At 36.0% G+C, this 16,661-nt stretch overlaps 1 protein-coding gene across 7 annotated transcripts in view; it reads right to left on the reverse strand.

Annotated features, from left to right (window-relative positions):
* The window catches only part of VPS13A (vacuolar protein sorting 13 homolog A), a 111,528-nt gene that overhangs the window by 52,855 nt on the left and 42,012 nt on the right, over positions 1 to 16,661 (reverse strand). For all 7 annotated transcript variants that reach the window (XM_086628819.1, XM_086628818.1, XM_086628824.1 and 4 more), the window contains exons 27-40: positions 16,502 to 16,581; positions 16,180 to 16,239; positions 15,933 to 16,089; positions 10,450 to 10,566; positions 10,255 to 10,358; positions 9,677 to 9,844; positions 8,706 to 9,013; positions 7,813 to 7,960; positions 6,847 to 6,997; positions 5,815 to 5,939; positions 4,824 to 4,993; positions 3,997 to 4,217; positions 2,639 to 2,871; positions 88 to 180 (exon numbers count right to left, since the gene is read on the reverse strand). In XM_086628819.1, coding sequence (XP_086484945.1) covers positions 88 to 180; positions 2,639 to 2,871; positions 3,997 to 4,217; positions 4,824 to 4,993; positions 5,815 to 5,939; positions 6,847 to 6,997; positions 7,813 to 7,960; positions 8,706 to 9,013; positions 9,677 to 9,844; positions 10,255 to 10,358; positions 10,450 to 10,566; positions 15,933 to 16,089; positions 16,180 to 16,239; positions 16,502 to 16,581 — 2,135 coding nt within the window. The remainder of the gene's footprint in view (positions 1 to 87; positions 181 to 2,638; positions 2,872 to 3,996; positions 4,218 to 4,823; positions 4,994 to 5,814; positions 5,940 to 6,846; positions 6,998 to 7,812; positions 7,961 to 8,705; positions 9,014 to 9,676; positions 9,845 to 10,254; positions 10,359 to 10,449; positions 10,567 to 15,932; positions 16,090 to 16,179; positions 16,240 to 16,501; positions 16,582 to 16,661) is intronic.

Genomic DNA, 16,661 nt, shown 5'->3' on the forward strand with positions numbered 1-16,661 from the left:
ACATAAACATATGTTTAAGAACATAGCTTCAAAGTCTTCCGAGTAGGAAGGAGTAGAGAACTAAAAACACAATGAAAGTCTACCTACTTTTATTGTTAGAGACTTAATCGTTAGATCAGCTGTCTGTGGATTAGTACCTGACCGTTTCATTTCAAAGAAGAGGTCACAAGGCTGTAACACCTACACAAAAAAGTAAAAGCACATGTTAAATAGAGAAAAAAAATCTTAAAAAAAATCATATACTTTTAAATACTACACATCGAAAATACCAAAAGGAAAAGTTACCATTTATTTAGCTCTTCAAAAATTAAGAGTAATCTGAACACTAGTAATGTGTTCAAATGTAAAAAAAAAAAAAAAAGTATCAGAACCACCACCTGAGACATTCTCAATCATTAAAAATTCAAATGTTAGCAACAGTAAAACAAATTACACTTCAGTAACTCCATTCCTTAGGTAAAGTCTGCAGATGTCTTCAAATACATCACATCATCATGCCCGCGACTTTTGAGGAGAACCAGACTTCTCAGTTAAGGGCAACACAGCAACAACACTTAAGAGTTTTCCTGAATAAATACATCACTGTTTGAATTGCAATCAGTAAGTTCAGCTTTATTTTACAATTACTCCTTGCATACTCCCACTTGCTAAGGTTTACTAAAAACAAATTTAAGGTACACTATAAACAAAATCATACTGCTATGTGATTAATAAAGCACTCAGATACCATTAAACTCTACTGATACTGTATTGACAGGAAAATTTGCTCTCCAGTCCCTACGTGAGACAATAAGTCTTTCAAAAATGGTGATTTCAAACAATATTGATTTTGCAATCTTTCTTGACATCTCTGTCCGTATCCGAATCAGATGCTGGGTGCATGAAAACACCTTGAAACAGCTTTACCACGCTTTTCCCAAGTGAGTTTGATCTAAAATAATTTTTTTGCCCTTATTATTATGTTATCCTCTGCTGTTCAAATTATTTTTTTCTTCTTCTGTCTTACAGCCAGGAACGAAAAGGAACATATTCTTCTTTAGATCAAGGTGCAAGTGAGAAATGTACAGAGAGAACCTCATCACTTGTGCTGCTCTAAATCCAGATGGATTAGATTTCCTGGGTATCTGGGGAAACCTATTCATCAGGAGGATGAATTCATCTGTCACTATTGTCTTCAAAGTTTAGGCAATATAAAAACTTCACACCAATATCAGCCTTCAGCAGTCTTGTAATCTTATATAACCTCATATCATACATTTTCTTTCTTGACTAAAGGTGGCCATAGAACATCATCTGAATCTCTATTTCTCTGATTATTTTCCCAGACTGAAACCACATTGCTTATAAAAAAAACTTGGTTCAGAGATTTCCTTGTGTTCATGTTTTCAAAAGGGACAGTTATGCTGCTATTTGTAGAGGTGGTCTTTTTTGACCTTTACTATTCTCTCAAGAACTTTCTGAACCTTTCAAAGAAGGTACTGTTTTAAGCATAAAAGCTAAGTTCCTCTGAAGTTTTTTCCCTCTTCATAGCACAAGCATCCTGTCAGATACTGGTCTTTTTCTCTGTTTCAACAGTCTGAGTTAAGACATTGAAGCCGAAGATATTCCTGTAAGAGGGAAGGCTTGGTTTGAAGCCTTCTAATTGCTTTCTACAAAGCTAGCCACATTTGTGCCATATTTGGCAGCTATGGAAATGGAAGTCAAGCAACTTTGCATTATGTTGTGGCTATCAGCGCAAGTGCATCGCTTCCTCAGGGACTAAAGTGTTAACAGATTAATGCAATCAAAGTCTGTGTCTAGCCTAAGGACTGAACTAAGCTGCTATGAAAGTATCTGATAAGGAGATGAAATGGAAGTCCCAGCCCTTTCTGCTTATAGCTTTGGTTTGTCCTACATAGCTCCATAAAGTAAGCAGGTATTAACACAGAGTTGAAAAGACTCGTTCTTCAAAATTCATTTGTGGTCTGATAACAGTCAGATATACAGTCAAATTGAATTTTTTCTCTGATACAACAATATCATTACAGAGTTAACTGACATAGTCTGCTGTAGATGCAGAAAAGCTGTAAGAAGCTCCGGGAGTCAACGTATTCCCACCTGGCCAGTAACTAAGAAGTCTGATTCTGTTGCCAAAATACAAACAGGCAGTTTTAATATAATGGATCTATGGACCTTAACACAAAATAATCTATGAATAGCATACGATAAGTAACTTATTTCATAATACATACTTCCTATTCTGTGTGTGACCCTTTGCTACTCAATTACATAGTTATTCAATGCAAAGTTTCAGACTGAAAGCATTCCAAATTTACTACATTGCATTTGAAATAGCATACAGTCATAAAATCTTTATTTATTTGGCTTACAAGGAATAAGAGATTATTAACATTTTACTCCTCTGGGCTCTTAATTTTAGTTTGTCATCCAAAGCAAACCTCAAAGCCACAGATCAAGACGACGTTTTTCGGCATACCAGGCAGAATAAAATCAATAAAATAAGTTAGCCACAAAATTTTACTCATATATCTGCAATATATGTTCTAATGATGAAAGCTTCAGAAATAACTTGCATTCTAGTAGTATACGTTTAAATATAAGCACCTTTTAAACACAAACTGGATGTTTGCAAACTCACCGTAGTAATGTTCCCTTTCCTTTTTTCTGGAAGAAACGGGCATGCTTTCATTTGTATCTCTTTAACAGCAGCTGTCATGCTATACCTTTCAGGGCTATTTTTAATGAAGACCTCACACTGTGTTGTAACCACCAATGCAGGAGCATCACTTCTTGTTAAATCGGCCACAAACACAATCTCTGGATTTTTAACAACAATGTTCATTTCCATTGTCGATACAGGCTGCACAGTTGCTTCAAAAACAGAAATTAAATTAGATTAATTGTTCAAAGACTAAATTGTCATTACTTACATCTCTCATAACTTATAGAGAAGCTTTAAAGATTTAGTGATAAGATCTAGCATACCTGGTGTCAGAAAACCTGTAGATCCCTGCAACTGACTTATTTCTAGGCTCTTCACTGGAGATACAAAATCATTAAACCTCTAATTATTTTCAGATACAACAAAAGATTCCACAAAGCTTCTTTGTCAAAATGGAAAGGACAACAGTTATCACCACTGTTATTACCTCTGATGCTAGCAAATTCATCAGCTTCACTAAATATCTACAGCAGCCAGCTATGATAAGGTCTTATGAAAATGCTGGACACATTTTCTGTTCTCTGGAGCAGGAAAACACACATTTTTCCAGGGGACAATAATGCAGCATTTACTAGTGCTTGATGTAACCATCTGCAGTACCAATATACTTCTGTGTAAGAAGTATACATTTTTCTGTACAGGAAATCAAAAACAAAACAAAGGGACTTGCTTTGCAGACCTAATGTGAACTATTCAAGCTTTGGAAGTCCCTTTGTATGAGCCCATAAAGAGCCTATTTCCTTCTCTAAAGGACCAATTTCTGATGTCAGGTATAGGGTCCTGCACTAGAAAGACCAATCCGAGGACTCAGGCTGCCAGTCTGTTTCCTGATGTAGGAGGAAAAGCACATCAGATGACAGGTGAAATGACAACATTTCTAGGCAGCAATATCTGAATTCATATTTAAGCATAATATAATATGCTTCATCATTCTCAGGAAGGATGAAAGTTATGATGGTGGTGGGAGACTGTAAAGATAGCCTAACAAATCCATAGGATGCCACATGTAGTTGCCCTTTCTAATTTTATTTTATAAATACATTTTTAAGTATTTCCTTTGTCCAGTAAGACAAAGCTTAATTAGGAAATAAAGACCAAGGGACATGAACCAATAGCCACAAGACAAAGAAACAAACATCAATGGTTAAAGCAGCTGTTCTATACACACAAACATAGGGAATAGCATAAAAAGAGTATTATAGTTTTAAAAAATAGTATTATAATACCAAAACTAAATGGGTAAATACAAATTTTTTAATATTTCCGGTATGTACCTTGCTCCTTTAAAGGTAATGACTGTTTAAGATTTCTCTGTGCAGCAGCACTTTCTGCATTAGCCTTTAGGAATATATCTGCAACAGTAAGTAGAAACTCCATGCTTGCACAAAGGTATATCTCTTGAACAATCACGTCAAGAACAGTGCCATCTCTCCCCTGCTTATAGTTTATATCCACCATAACTTTCTTTTCATATCCATGTTTCATTTCCACCATCCTGAAAGACCATTAAGGTGGCATTTAATGAGAGAATAAAAAAAAACAGTCACAAATACTGAAAAACACTCAAGATTCTCACTTCAGCAGCAACACATTAACGGCAGTGAACTTAAAAAGTAACACCAAAAATTTTAACACATTACCAATAAGAACATTAACATAAACTTTATAAAACTTGAAAACTAACTGAACTCCCATACATTGGCAACTACAGGTGTTCACAAATTTAACAAGTCAAAACCACAACAATTCCTTGTTTACATATCAAAAGTATTACACTTCACTTGACTGAAGTCTGTCACTTTTCACAAAAAAAAGTATTAGTCTTACTTAGCTAGCAGTTTAGTAAAGCTGAAAATGAAATTTGTTTCTATATGCATTTATTAATTTCATATTTAATGTTTGTTTCTGGTACTCATATTGGTCTCTCAGAAACAAGATGTGGAACGAATGGCAAGTAAGACACTTAAGTCTACAGTAACATGTACTTTAATATTAAACACTTACACCAAAGCAATTGCAGTTTTAACAGAATACTAAAATGGAAACATTTGGAGCTCTTTGTCTAACTCCAACAAAAAGTAATTTATGTCAATACACAGACCTTGGTGTAGCCTTCTGGATTGACTGTCTTTTATCATCTAATGTACAGTTTGCCAGCTTGACTGAAGCATTCATTGAACCATCTGATAACATTTTGACAGCAGCTGACATCAAAACTAACTTAAACTCTGCAAGCTTCAAAAGGTCATCTCTCTGATCCAAATTTGTAACCTGTTTAAATCAAATGAAAACATGTTTTTAGATTTGCTTAAAGGTAATGGAAATAATATACAGGTGTGATACACAGCTTTATTTAACTGGTAAGATTTCTAACAACAATATATTAAATAAACCCACCGGTAATTCAAAAGACAACAATAACATTAATGAGAGGAAGACAATGTTTCAAAGAAAGTAGAATTGTCATACGCAATTTTGGTTTGTTTGCTGTTTAAAAAATACACAAATATATGCAAAGATGCCAAATAAGAAATTAAGTTTTGCCTGTTACGTCTACGTAGTGTTTAGCCGGACACTGGAAAATTTTTCAAAATCTAAAATAACAAGCTATAAGTTTACAGTAAAATATTACCAAACTTTTAGTCAGAAATTTGCTGACAAGTTTCATAAATTTAAAACAAGAAAAATAAAAATGCATTCATACTGTAATACAAACTTAAAATGTGTCTCCACAGTTTTATTTGTATATGTGTGTGTCCACACATATGCATGTGTGTAACTAAAGAACATGTTGCATTTCCCTGTATTTCCTTCTTCCCAAACTGTATTTTAAACTAAAGTAAGTTTTCACAAAATTTTTAGTTAGATCACAGAAGATGCCACATACTATGTGATACCACTGGTTATTCTTTCTTGTAATATCTGCCACGAGTCTTCATAAAAATGGTTATTTATCACTTCCACCATGTTTGTGGCTATTGCTATAAATCACTCTCTCTGCTCATTAATCAAACTATTCCTGTTCAGAATTTCCAGAACTCTAGGCAACCTTAAAGCTGCTTCTTTCTCTTTGTACCCAAAATCATATTTACCTGTTTTGAATTTGGACTATACAATACCAAAGTCAGAGAGTCGAATCTGAAGTCCAGTTTTAGTGTTGTTTTTATTTTCATAGGTGAGTGCAATTCCACCACAGCTGATGTCACCACAGTTACACCTTTCAGAAATTAGAAAAACACTTAATATTAAAGAAAATAACCTGACTGCAACTAAAGTAAAAAAAACAAAACAAAACAAAACAAAACCAAACACAAAACCAAAACCAACATCCTCACTAAGGACTATAAAGACAACCACATCCCTTCTCCTCCATATGTAAATCCATCCACACTTAAGATATGCTTATCATGCTCTCTGTAATTACTTTTGGCAAAAAAATCACACAATGTTTGAGAAAATAAAATATTCCACTTCTATATTCTGTGTGGAATTTTTACCATCTTTAAGACACAAATGTACAACTTCCCTTAATGTTATATGGTACTGTGTGCAAGAATGTTACAGAGAATACAAGCTTCCTTTCACCCGCAGTTGCTCCTCTTGTCACATTTTTGCTATTTTTCACATTTAATAGAAGAGTTCAACAAAAGATTCTCTTCTTAACCTTCCTTGCTCTTTTTTTAGTGTGTGCTGAACAGGTCATGGGGAATGATGCCTACTGAATAGGAACAACTTTTAGGGATGCCGTTATTATAACAAGACAGTTCTAAAACTGAACAGCAACAGAACCAGCATACATAGTAAAAAGAGTAACATAGCAACTTTCCAAAGCTGGGATGTTACCAAATTCAGCTGACAGACTTTTAGGTGCTCACTGTATTGTTACCAGTAAAACAAGATAGTGCTTACATTAAAAGACATCATGCTACAAAACTCACTACAGTTGCCCAGTTGCTTGCATTCATTATCACTATTGTTAGGTATAGCTAAAATCACAATGTCAAGGCACACTGTTAGAAACATCTGAATCTGGCATTCTTTCATAAAGACATTTTTAACAGAAATAATAAATTGGCAGTAATACCTAAAAACACTAGACCACATGCAATTTTAGAAAACATTACCTGCAGAGTGCTGTGAAGTATTATGCATATCACTAGAATGGCTAGTCGTATCTTTTGGTTCTGGTAAAGACGCTGATGAACCAGAGCTTCCACCTATATTTTCATTTAGTGTCCTCAGTATTGTGGTAATGTCTTCCTGACTGAGAATTAACTTTTAAAAAGATTGTTATTAAACTCTGAAAACTCAGTTCATGAAACTTTGGGTAGGTAAAATCTAAGTTCACACATAAACAAACCAAATTAATCTCATCTGAGTCTCTGTTCAGGAGACTAAAGAACAAAGTAAAATGTTTTTCTCAAATCCTCACAACCCCTTACAGTAACTTCAAGAAATAAGAAGTCTTTCACACATTATTTTGCTTTTGTTCACGAACTTTCTTTACAAAGCTACGATTTAGGAATTGAATGTTAGCAGTACACATGTATAGTTCGATTTACAGCCACCCAAAATTGTCATTTGCATTTAGTCACAAAGTACTTCATAGTAATGGTTACTAGTTCTATTTCAAAATTTGGCAAACTGGCTTTCCTCAAACAACCAGCAAGCTTTATATTTTTTGATGTTAAATTTAAATGAGCACGTGCACTATCTCATACTCAGGCTTGTCACACGTATGAATTCACAGTCGGCGCTGCTAATGAACAGACCAACAAAACTCAACTTTTTCCAATCCTTCTTTTAAAGATGTTAACTGACAGGTAAAAGGTAGCTATAACAGCACACCCATGTTGAACTAGAAGCAGTCAATATATAGTACAAACTCTGCCTGCAGTATCACAGATGAAATACATAGCTTTTGGTTCTGATATAAGCTATTTGTTTCATTTTTCCCTATGAAACAAAATCCACAAAATGTCTTGAAATCAAACAATACTCTAACCAAGGAACTTGCACCTTTTATGACAGAAAAACGAGTCAATTTTCCACAGATATTTTAACAGCTGCTTTCAGAAATGAGTGCTTACATTCATTGGCTTGAGTCTGCCAGATATTTCAATATCAGGAACTTCGTTATACCATGCAGCAGCTAAGTTTCGTTCGACAGCTACTTCCAGATTGAGTGGCTGCAGCAACTGTACTTCAGTCTGCAACGAACCCGGCTCATAGCACGATCTGTGAACAGAAACAAAATACTCTCAGCTGTATGTGCTATACTTCACCTACATGTTCAAACACAAACACATTTCTGTCTTTTCCTCACCTTTTCGAATAGTACTGTAAAACAGTCTTCATACTACTCCTAATATCTCTAGTTAAAGCTTTGCTCCATCAACTAGACATCTTTTCTTAGCATGGACGAGACAACAGACATATACCAGGCAAGAAACAGTAACTTTTTGGAAGTTACAATCTCTTAACTGCTCTCCACTTAACAGCAACTCCTTCTTTCTTCAGTACTCAACTGTGTTTGAAAATTCCCTCCCTTCCCTCTCCCTGCACCAAGGCCCACTTTCAAATACTTCTTTCTGACTATCTATCTTGACATCTTTGCTGCTATGTATAGCTTGAAAACCCCATCGAAATAGGCATTGAGACAGGTTATATCCATTTATAAAAGTAGTGAATGATGCATAAGTCTATTATTCTACACAATATTCCCTAAACAGACATTTGCTTCTATTAAAAGATGAGTAGATTGCTATTTCCTATTTCTCCTAAACCATACGTTTTAACTGCTTTTACAAAACTTTTATTAATTTGCTGTTATGTTTCAAGATAATAGTGTATCTGTCAACCACCTACCATTAACTAATTTATTTTGATAACAACTTCTCAAAGCTCTCCAACTGGAGCATATCCAAAGGATTACTTGAATGTAAAAAAAAAAATAAAAATAAAAATCTTGACACTACATTACCTGTATAACTTTAGTTCGCTCAATTTCACCGTCATAGAGTCAACAACAGGTGGGAGATTATACCGTGTTTTTGTTTTAGCAATAAAGAATTGGTTCTTCACAGTGATTAGACCAAGATCAGCCACCAGAACATTCGCAGACATTGCTGACTGTGGAATTATCACAACAGGGGCTTTAATATTGATATCTAGGGCCAAACGGGAACTACGCTCCGCTAGCTCTTTTACACCTGTAGCTGCTTTCTCTGCTGCTTGAACAGTTGCCTCAGTAAGAGCTTCCTTGGCGGCTTGAAAATTATTTATAAAAGCCTATGGGAAAAAAAAATACAGATCTTGGGAATTTTATTAAGAATTACACTACTTCAAAAATACTAAGAATCAGTTTTTTAAATCACAAATCATCTGAAGATACTACTTTTGCTACGCGCTTTTTCTGAATTCCTTAACAGGATAATCTTCCCCCCTGAAAATATGATAAAGTATGCATAGATAAAATAATAAATTTCCATACTAAATATTTGGCAAATTAGATGGTAACAGTAACAACCTTGTAACGTGACTTGTATGAATCATGTTTCGTTATGTTTCATTTACCCATATGGAGAGTAAAACATAGATTTACTTAACAGAATTTATGGAAAAAGCCTTAATTTTCATGGGTTTATTACCTATATTTCAGTGTTATAAACAATGAACTGTTTGTATATCTACAGGCTGCCACAGATCACTTTTAAAGAAAAAAATTACTAAGAGTAATAGCAAGTATTGTTGCTTAGCCACCTGTTCCACAATAACAAATATATGAAGAAGAAAAGCAAATAGCCCAACCACCAATCCCAGTGAAGTTTTTACAATAGCATATAAGAGTTCTTACACAAAGGAGCACCACGCCACATGGGATACCTTGCCCTTTTCTAGCTCCAACAATGTTATCTGAATGCTAAGGAACAGTATCTGGAAAATTTAACTTACCAAAATAGATGAAACAAACTTGTTGACAAAAACAACTTGAATACACCCAACAGTCAGATAAACACGATTATCAACAACATCCATATTTGTATATGCAATGCCATCCGTAGCATTCACATATGATATCATTCTAAAGTTGAAGACTTCCTTTCCTGTGATGTAAAGAGCCTTAGGAAGAAAAGAAAAAGAGTATCTCTACTGTAAAAACTTATGCTGGACAAACTGAATTCCAAAATAAAATGCAGTGCCTCACACTACTAAGACATTTTTACTTCAAACATCGCAACAATGGGAAAAAAAAAATAAAATCTTTGAAATAGCTGAAACTATTCAGTTGAAATCTCAGCAGCTGGGTATCACAGTACCAAAAAACAAAATCAATGTTGGCCTAACAATCACTGGTTGCGGGGGCAAAATCAGTGTGCCTATAGAGAAAAATGCTCACGGAAAACACATAAAACATTATTTTAAGAGAGGAAAAAAAAAAAAAAACATAGTTAAAGAGTAGATTCCACAAAGTAAGTTCAATTTAGCACCTGTATTCCTTTCAGAAGCCAATGATACATGCAAATGCATACCTTTTTATACAATGCCATCTCATCAGAATCCACAATAACGATGTTCTTTAATTTTGCAGTCACTTCTGTTGCTGCTTTCTTCATGATCACTTGGCTATCCAGACCTCAAAAAAAAACAAACCACCACATAAAAAAATCTAGAGACTATTTTGGTTATGAAATTTTGTGCCTTTGTGATTAAAGTTTTGCTCCTACCTTCAATGTGAATTTCAGCTATTCTATGTTTTTTCTCTCTAATAAAGATACGTAAACAGGATAAATCCGCACAGATATTGAGGTCGATAACATCTTCATACTTTGATTTTTTTGATGCTGTGGGAAACACAAAGTAATAAAAATTACAGTTCTTCAAGGACGACATGTAATAATTTAGTATCCCTTCCCCAAAGCCTAGTTTGGATGAAGCCTACAGCACTGGGAAAATGCACTGTCCTCATACTAGCAAGTACAATACAAAAAAATTGTACATATAGGAGTCCTCGTGTGCTTCACAAACAGTGGTAATCAACATAAAAATCGACAACATTTTATTATTTTATTGACTGCAAGAAATACAATTAATATACATCCACACAGCACAATGGAAAATCAGAGATTGTGTATTCAGGATGAAGGAGTTTACCTCAAATAGTGGTACCTAACATGACAGCTAACACGATAGCTACATTACTACACTATCTAGTCTGTTGATGAGCCGTCTGTAAATCAACATCTTGTTTGATTTATCACTTATGGCAGGTGACTTTTTATTAAATCCCCACTACCTGTATTTTCTAAACCTGACTTTTAAACATGAAAATACCATTAATACAGCTAGACACTGAAGAGAAGGGACAGTGGGCACTCTTCAACATGAGCATGGGCAACCTTAAGGCCTACAAAAGATACAAGCACAAATATAGTCCCCTTCAGAACAGCGATGTACAAATATTTATAGTCTTATTTTTGGTTTTCCCAACACTGAATAAGAGCAAAAATATTCTATTTCATGTTAACAGAAACAATCTCTGTTTATGTTGAGTAGACATGACTGAAGCCACACAACACCATCTGCAGGTACGGTGCTAAATACAGAAGTCAACAGATAAGGGATCCAGCCAATGACTTAGTCGATTTTTTCTGAAAGTCACATCTGAAGGAAGGTTATACAGTACTTCAAACGACAGAGGGAAATATCATATCTTGTATTCAGGAACTTTGAGTCCTAAGTGGTAAATTCTTACAGGTAATCTATATACAAAGCTAAAAGCAGTAAATTAGAAGCAATAAACATTAGAACCGCTTTTCCACAGCCTCGCTTTTCAGATGACATACTAAGTTCAAGTTTTGCGTGGGAATATGTTAAGGCTTTCTCAATCACCCCCTAGTCAAGCTATGGTTCCACAAATACATCAGCTTCAGTCACATGATTTTACTGTGCATTGCTAACAGAAGTCCAGCCGCAGTAAAATAACCAGTAACTACCCTCAGTCAAAGTTTAGTTTACACAGTTGTACAGGAGTGAGGGAGAAGGAGGGAGGAGAATCACCTAGAAAAGCTTTTCAGTTCACGTGTGAAGTCGAAATTTTCACACGTTAAAATCTAAGAAACTAATGGAACCCTCCAAGAATTCTCTAAGATACCAAACACTTCAGCATTTGTCTGCATAGCAAAATGGGTCAAAGCTAGAGAAGCGCCAAATCTTCTGTCTGCAGCTCTCAGTAAGTCACAGAACAGAAACCTTTAAGTTCACAGACTATCACAGGTACACAAGCGGTATTTAATCAGGTATCCAAGTATGTCCTTGTATAACTGAAATCAAACGATGACCGTGAATGAGAACAATCTCACACAGAAAAAAATAATTTAAAAAAATACAGTTAAATGGAAGAATTTTTTTTCACAGAGCAGTTACTCCATCTTTTACTTCTCAGTCCTATTATGCAATGGGGGCCTACAAAACACCTTCAAAGAGTGAGCAGAGGAACTAAACTTCTTAACAACCTGATGGAATAATAAAGAAAATCACCAACTGAAAGACAATGGCTGTGTGACATGTCAATACTCTTCCCACATCTCATCTTAACTGATCTCTCATAATTCCTAAGGTAAATATCCTCTTTATCTTCCTCCATCATCCCCCCAAGAACAGAGGCTACAAACCTTATTTTCTCTCATTTTGCTAATAACCTGTTTGACTCCAGACATGAAAATTACCTTTGTTTCACAATGCTTAGAAAAGTAACATAACTGATTTCATTTAAGTACATATGGGAAATAAATACTCATATCCCAAGAGCCTTGCACGCAAAAACTTTAAAGTTTGTTGGTGTTTTTTTTTCCCCTAATACAGGTACCACTTCTATCTCAAGGTCATCTTCAAAAAACACATTCAGGCTACTAGTTCACCATCCTCATAATAAAATCATCGACCCTCAGCAACACTGTGAATTAATCACTGAACACGAGTATACCCTAGACTTACAAACCTATTTGTTCTGACACACTGAAATATCTTTGTAAAGGCAGCACCAATTAATATTCTCAAAAAAAACTCAGCAATGTTGCAAACGTGATACTTTGGGTTTAAAGATGCAAAACTAATACTGAAGTTTAACTTGAAATGGTGATAAGAACTAACATCAACGAACGCAGGCAGCCTCAGAAAAATATCAATGCACCAGCAGGTTGGCTAGGCCAGTCCTATGAAGGAACTACTGAAATCAGAAACACAGAGCACGTACTACAATACTGCAACAAACATCACCTTAAGAATTACCCTCTACCATAGTTCTTGCATGTGTTTCCTTTTTTGTTTTAATAACTAGCTGGACTCAGTGTTTTACAATTAACAGCAAGCAAAGACAGGAAAGATTTCAGAGAAGTCCTTCTCAGAGCAGAAACAAACATCATTGGCATAATGTTGGGCATTTAATAAAAGCATTCATCTCAAAGTAGCTCCCAGACACAAGATCTAAGAGTGGAAGTGATTTGGATTTTTGCTCTTGCACAGTATTATCAACAAATCAGGCCTGCCAAATTCCTGGTCAGAGAACAATAAAATGGCATGGCATAGCAAGCAAGTTATTCATAAGAGATTCATGATCATCAAATATAAGGTAATAATATAACTGTAAGGCCCTCAAAAGTCTCAATTTGACAGCCAACATGGCTTCACTAAGGGCAAATCCTGCCTGACTAATTTGGTGGCCTTCTACGATGAGGTTACAGCATTGACGGATAGGGGAAGAGCAACTGACATCGTCTACCTGGACTTGTCCAAAGCATTTGATACTGTCCCACACGACATCCTTGTCTCCAAACTGGAAAGACATGGTTTTGATGGATGGACCATCCGGTGGATGAGGAATTGGCTGGACAGTCGCACTCAAAGAGTTGTGGTCAACTGTTCAATGTCCAAGTGGAGGCCAGTGACGAGTGGTGTTCCTCAGGGGTCAGTGCTATTTAACATCGTTGTTGGCAACATGGACAGTGGGATCAAGTGCACCCTCAGCAAGTTTGCAGATGACATCAAGCTGTGTGGTGTTGTGGACACACTGGAGGGAAGGGATGCCATCCAGAGGGACCCTGACAGGCTGGAGAGGTGGGCTTGTGAGAACCTCATCAAGTTCAACAAGGCCAAGTGCAAGGCCAAGACCATGTGGGTCAGGGCAATCCCAAGCACAAGTACAGGCTGGGTAGAGAATGGATTGAGAGCAGCCCTGAGGAAAAGGACTTGGGAGTGCTGGTGGATGAGAAGATCAACATGAGCCGGCAATGTGCACCGGCAGCCCAGAAAGCCAACCGTATCCTGGGCTGCATCCAAAGAAGTGTGGCAAGCAGGTCGAGGGAGGTGATTCTGCCCCTTTACTCCGCTCTCGTGAGACCCCACCTGGAATACTGTTTTCAGTTGCTGTAGCAGGTGCAGAGGAGGCCACAAAGATGATCCGAGAGCTGAAGCACCTCTGCTACGAAGACAGGCTGAGAGAGCTGGGGCTGTTCAGCCTGGAGAAGAGAAGGCTCCGGCGTGATATTATAGGAGCCTTCCAGTACTTAAAGGGGGCCTACAGGAAAGCTGGAGAGGGACTTTTTACAAGGGCATGTAGTGATAGGACAAGGGGCAATGGCTTTAAACTGAAAGAGGGCAGATTTAGATTAGATATAAGGAAGAATTTTTTTACGTTGAGGATGGTGAGGCACCGGAACAGGCTGCCCAGAGAAGTTGTAGATGCCCCATCCCTGGAAGTGTTTAAGGCCAGGTTGGATGAGGTTTTGGGCAACCTGGTGTAGTGGAGAGTGTTCCTACCCATGGAAGGGGGGTTGGAACTAGATGATCTTTAAGGTCCCTTCCCAAACCAATCTATGATCTATGATCCTAATTCATCCAAGGGAGTGGGGAGGGGCAGGAAGAAACAAAAAAACACAATTATGGGTTTTTTTGCATACGCTCGAATACACAGCAAAGATATGTCTTGACCAACATGTCAGAAAACTGCACATGGAAAGAGATGAGATTAACCTTATTAGAGCAGAATAATTTCTTCAGAACAGTATTACTGGATAACTGACTGGCCTGCACCCCTTCCTGGATGCCACAGTGCTAACACTTTTACAGGTCAAGGAAAGCTAGGCACCTTAAATTTATGCATAGAAACCGGGTATCTACAGAGTACTAGATAACTTTGAGAAACATGAGGAGGTTCACCAGGTTTCTCTCAAATTGCAGAAATTCATATCCTACTTACGTGTCCCTAAAACACAGCAATTGAAATTAATGAATGTTATTACCAGCTTCTTATGGCAGAACTTTGAAAATGCTCAAGCCATCTTCCATCATGCAATGACTTCCTATTTATTTTACTTTAAGGATAATCCAAGTTCATGTGGCAGTTCAAACCCAAAGCAACAATTCCAACAAATGATTCCTACAAAAACTGGTGCTGAACAGAATTTAGCCATTCAGCAAATCAGTAGATCTCTAGCAACGAAAACTGTCCTGGAGCTCATGAAATGCCACAGTATATATTTTGTACTAATGTGTACACATCAATAAATTACTAAATGAGTACCCATCTGCAGGCTACAAACCTAAACCAACAAAAATACTTTGATCATGGGAAGAAAGATAGTGTAAAAAAGTCATTCCACTGAAGAGTTAGAAAAAAGGGTAATTATGCTATTATTTGGAAAGCACAAAAGTGTCTAGAATATATGTAGTATTTATCAAGAAAGTTTTCACTATCATGCTAAATTTTCTAATCCATAAAGTTTTTTTAATTTCCTTACTTTTTATAAACACCTTTTTCTCAAAAATGCTGTAATGCAAAAATACTTTTCTCAGCTAAGTGAATTTTAACACATATCTTCAAAACTCATGCTTAGTATTTCCACCTAAGGAAACATCAACATCTGCAGCATCTACCTTGTCTCACTAATTATACAGTTATTCCTCACCTACACATTTCCAGCCAGAGAATAAGAGTATACCCTTGCTACCCCATAGTACTCTGATGGCTAATATTCTTATTACCACTGAAAATAAAAAACGTCGTGAAGTGGATAAGTAAATATATCCTCAACAAAATTTCGCATTTCAAGAGTCATTGACAGGCTTACAAAAATAGAAAATGAGTCTGTTTTCTTTCTTGCTCAAATAAGGGAAGATAGAGGAATGAAAAGAGGAGAAAAAAATAACTTACTTAATTTTTTAAGGACATCCTTCTTCTCCTCTATTTTTTCATGGACTGCTTCTTCTGCAACTTTAGTTTCTTGTTTGGGTAGAAGATTATTGAGATAGTTCATAGCATTCAGCAGAGCTTCAGTATGCAAATGAACATCTAGAGATGAAAAGTTCACCTGAAAAGACAAATTGTCTTTATCTAATATGCCTGTCTTCCCACAAAGAGAAAATTATGTTAATAATTTTTATAATTATGTTAATAATACCTTTATTTTCTGTAGAACGTTCTGATAGGTAGTTTTCAGTTCTGGTCCATTAATATCAGCCTATTCCACCAAAAGCGCACGTAAAACAAACAAATCAGAAGTTTGCAAATTTCATTAGAGAGAATTTATTTTAAAAATCACTAGTGGTGATTTATTTTAAAATGTAAAAGTTAAGCTGTTTAGGGAGCAGACAGACTTTGCACATGATCCTCAACATGTTAAGGAGTGAGTAAGTAAGGAAAAACCTTCAACAACTGCTCAATAATACTGTACTGTTTAAGACTGGCTTACAATTCAAAAGCAAAGTCAGCTCTTTTCTCACCTTTATGTACTCCAGAGTGAGAAGATCATCTTCTACGTTATCCAAAGTAGTAATTATGTAAACTGGCATGTCATTATCATCTTTTAAAAAATCCCAAAGAATAAAAAATGTTACTTTCTTCAAAGAAAAAAGATTGATGAGTTTTCTGCAACTGTTTTAA

This window comes from Tauraco erythrolophus, chromosome Z (genome assembly GCF_009769465.1).
Source record: "Tauraco erythrolophus isolate bTauEry1 chromosome Z, bTauEry1.pri, whole genome shotgun sequence".
Lineage (NCBI taxonomy): Eukaryota > Metazoa > Chordata > Aves > Musophagiformes > Musophagidae > Tauraco > Tauraco erythrolophus.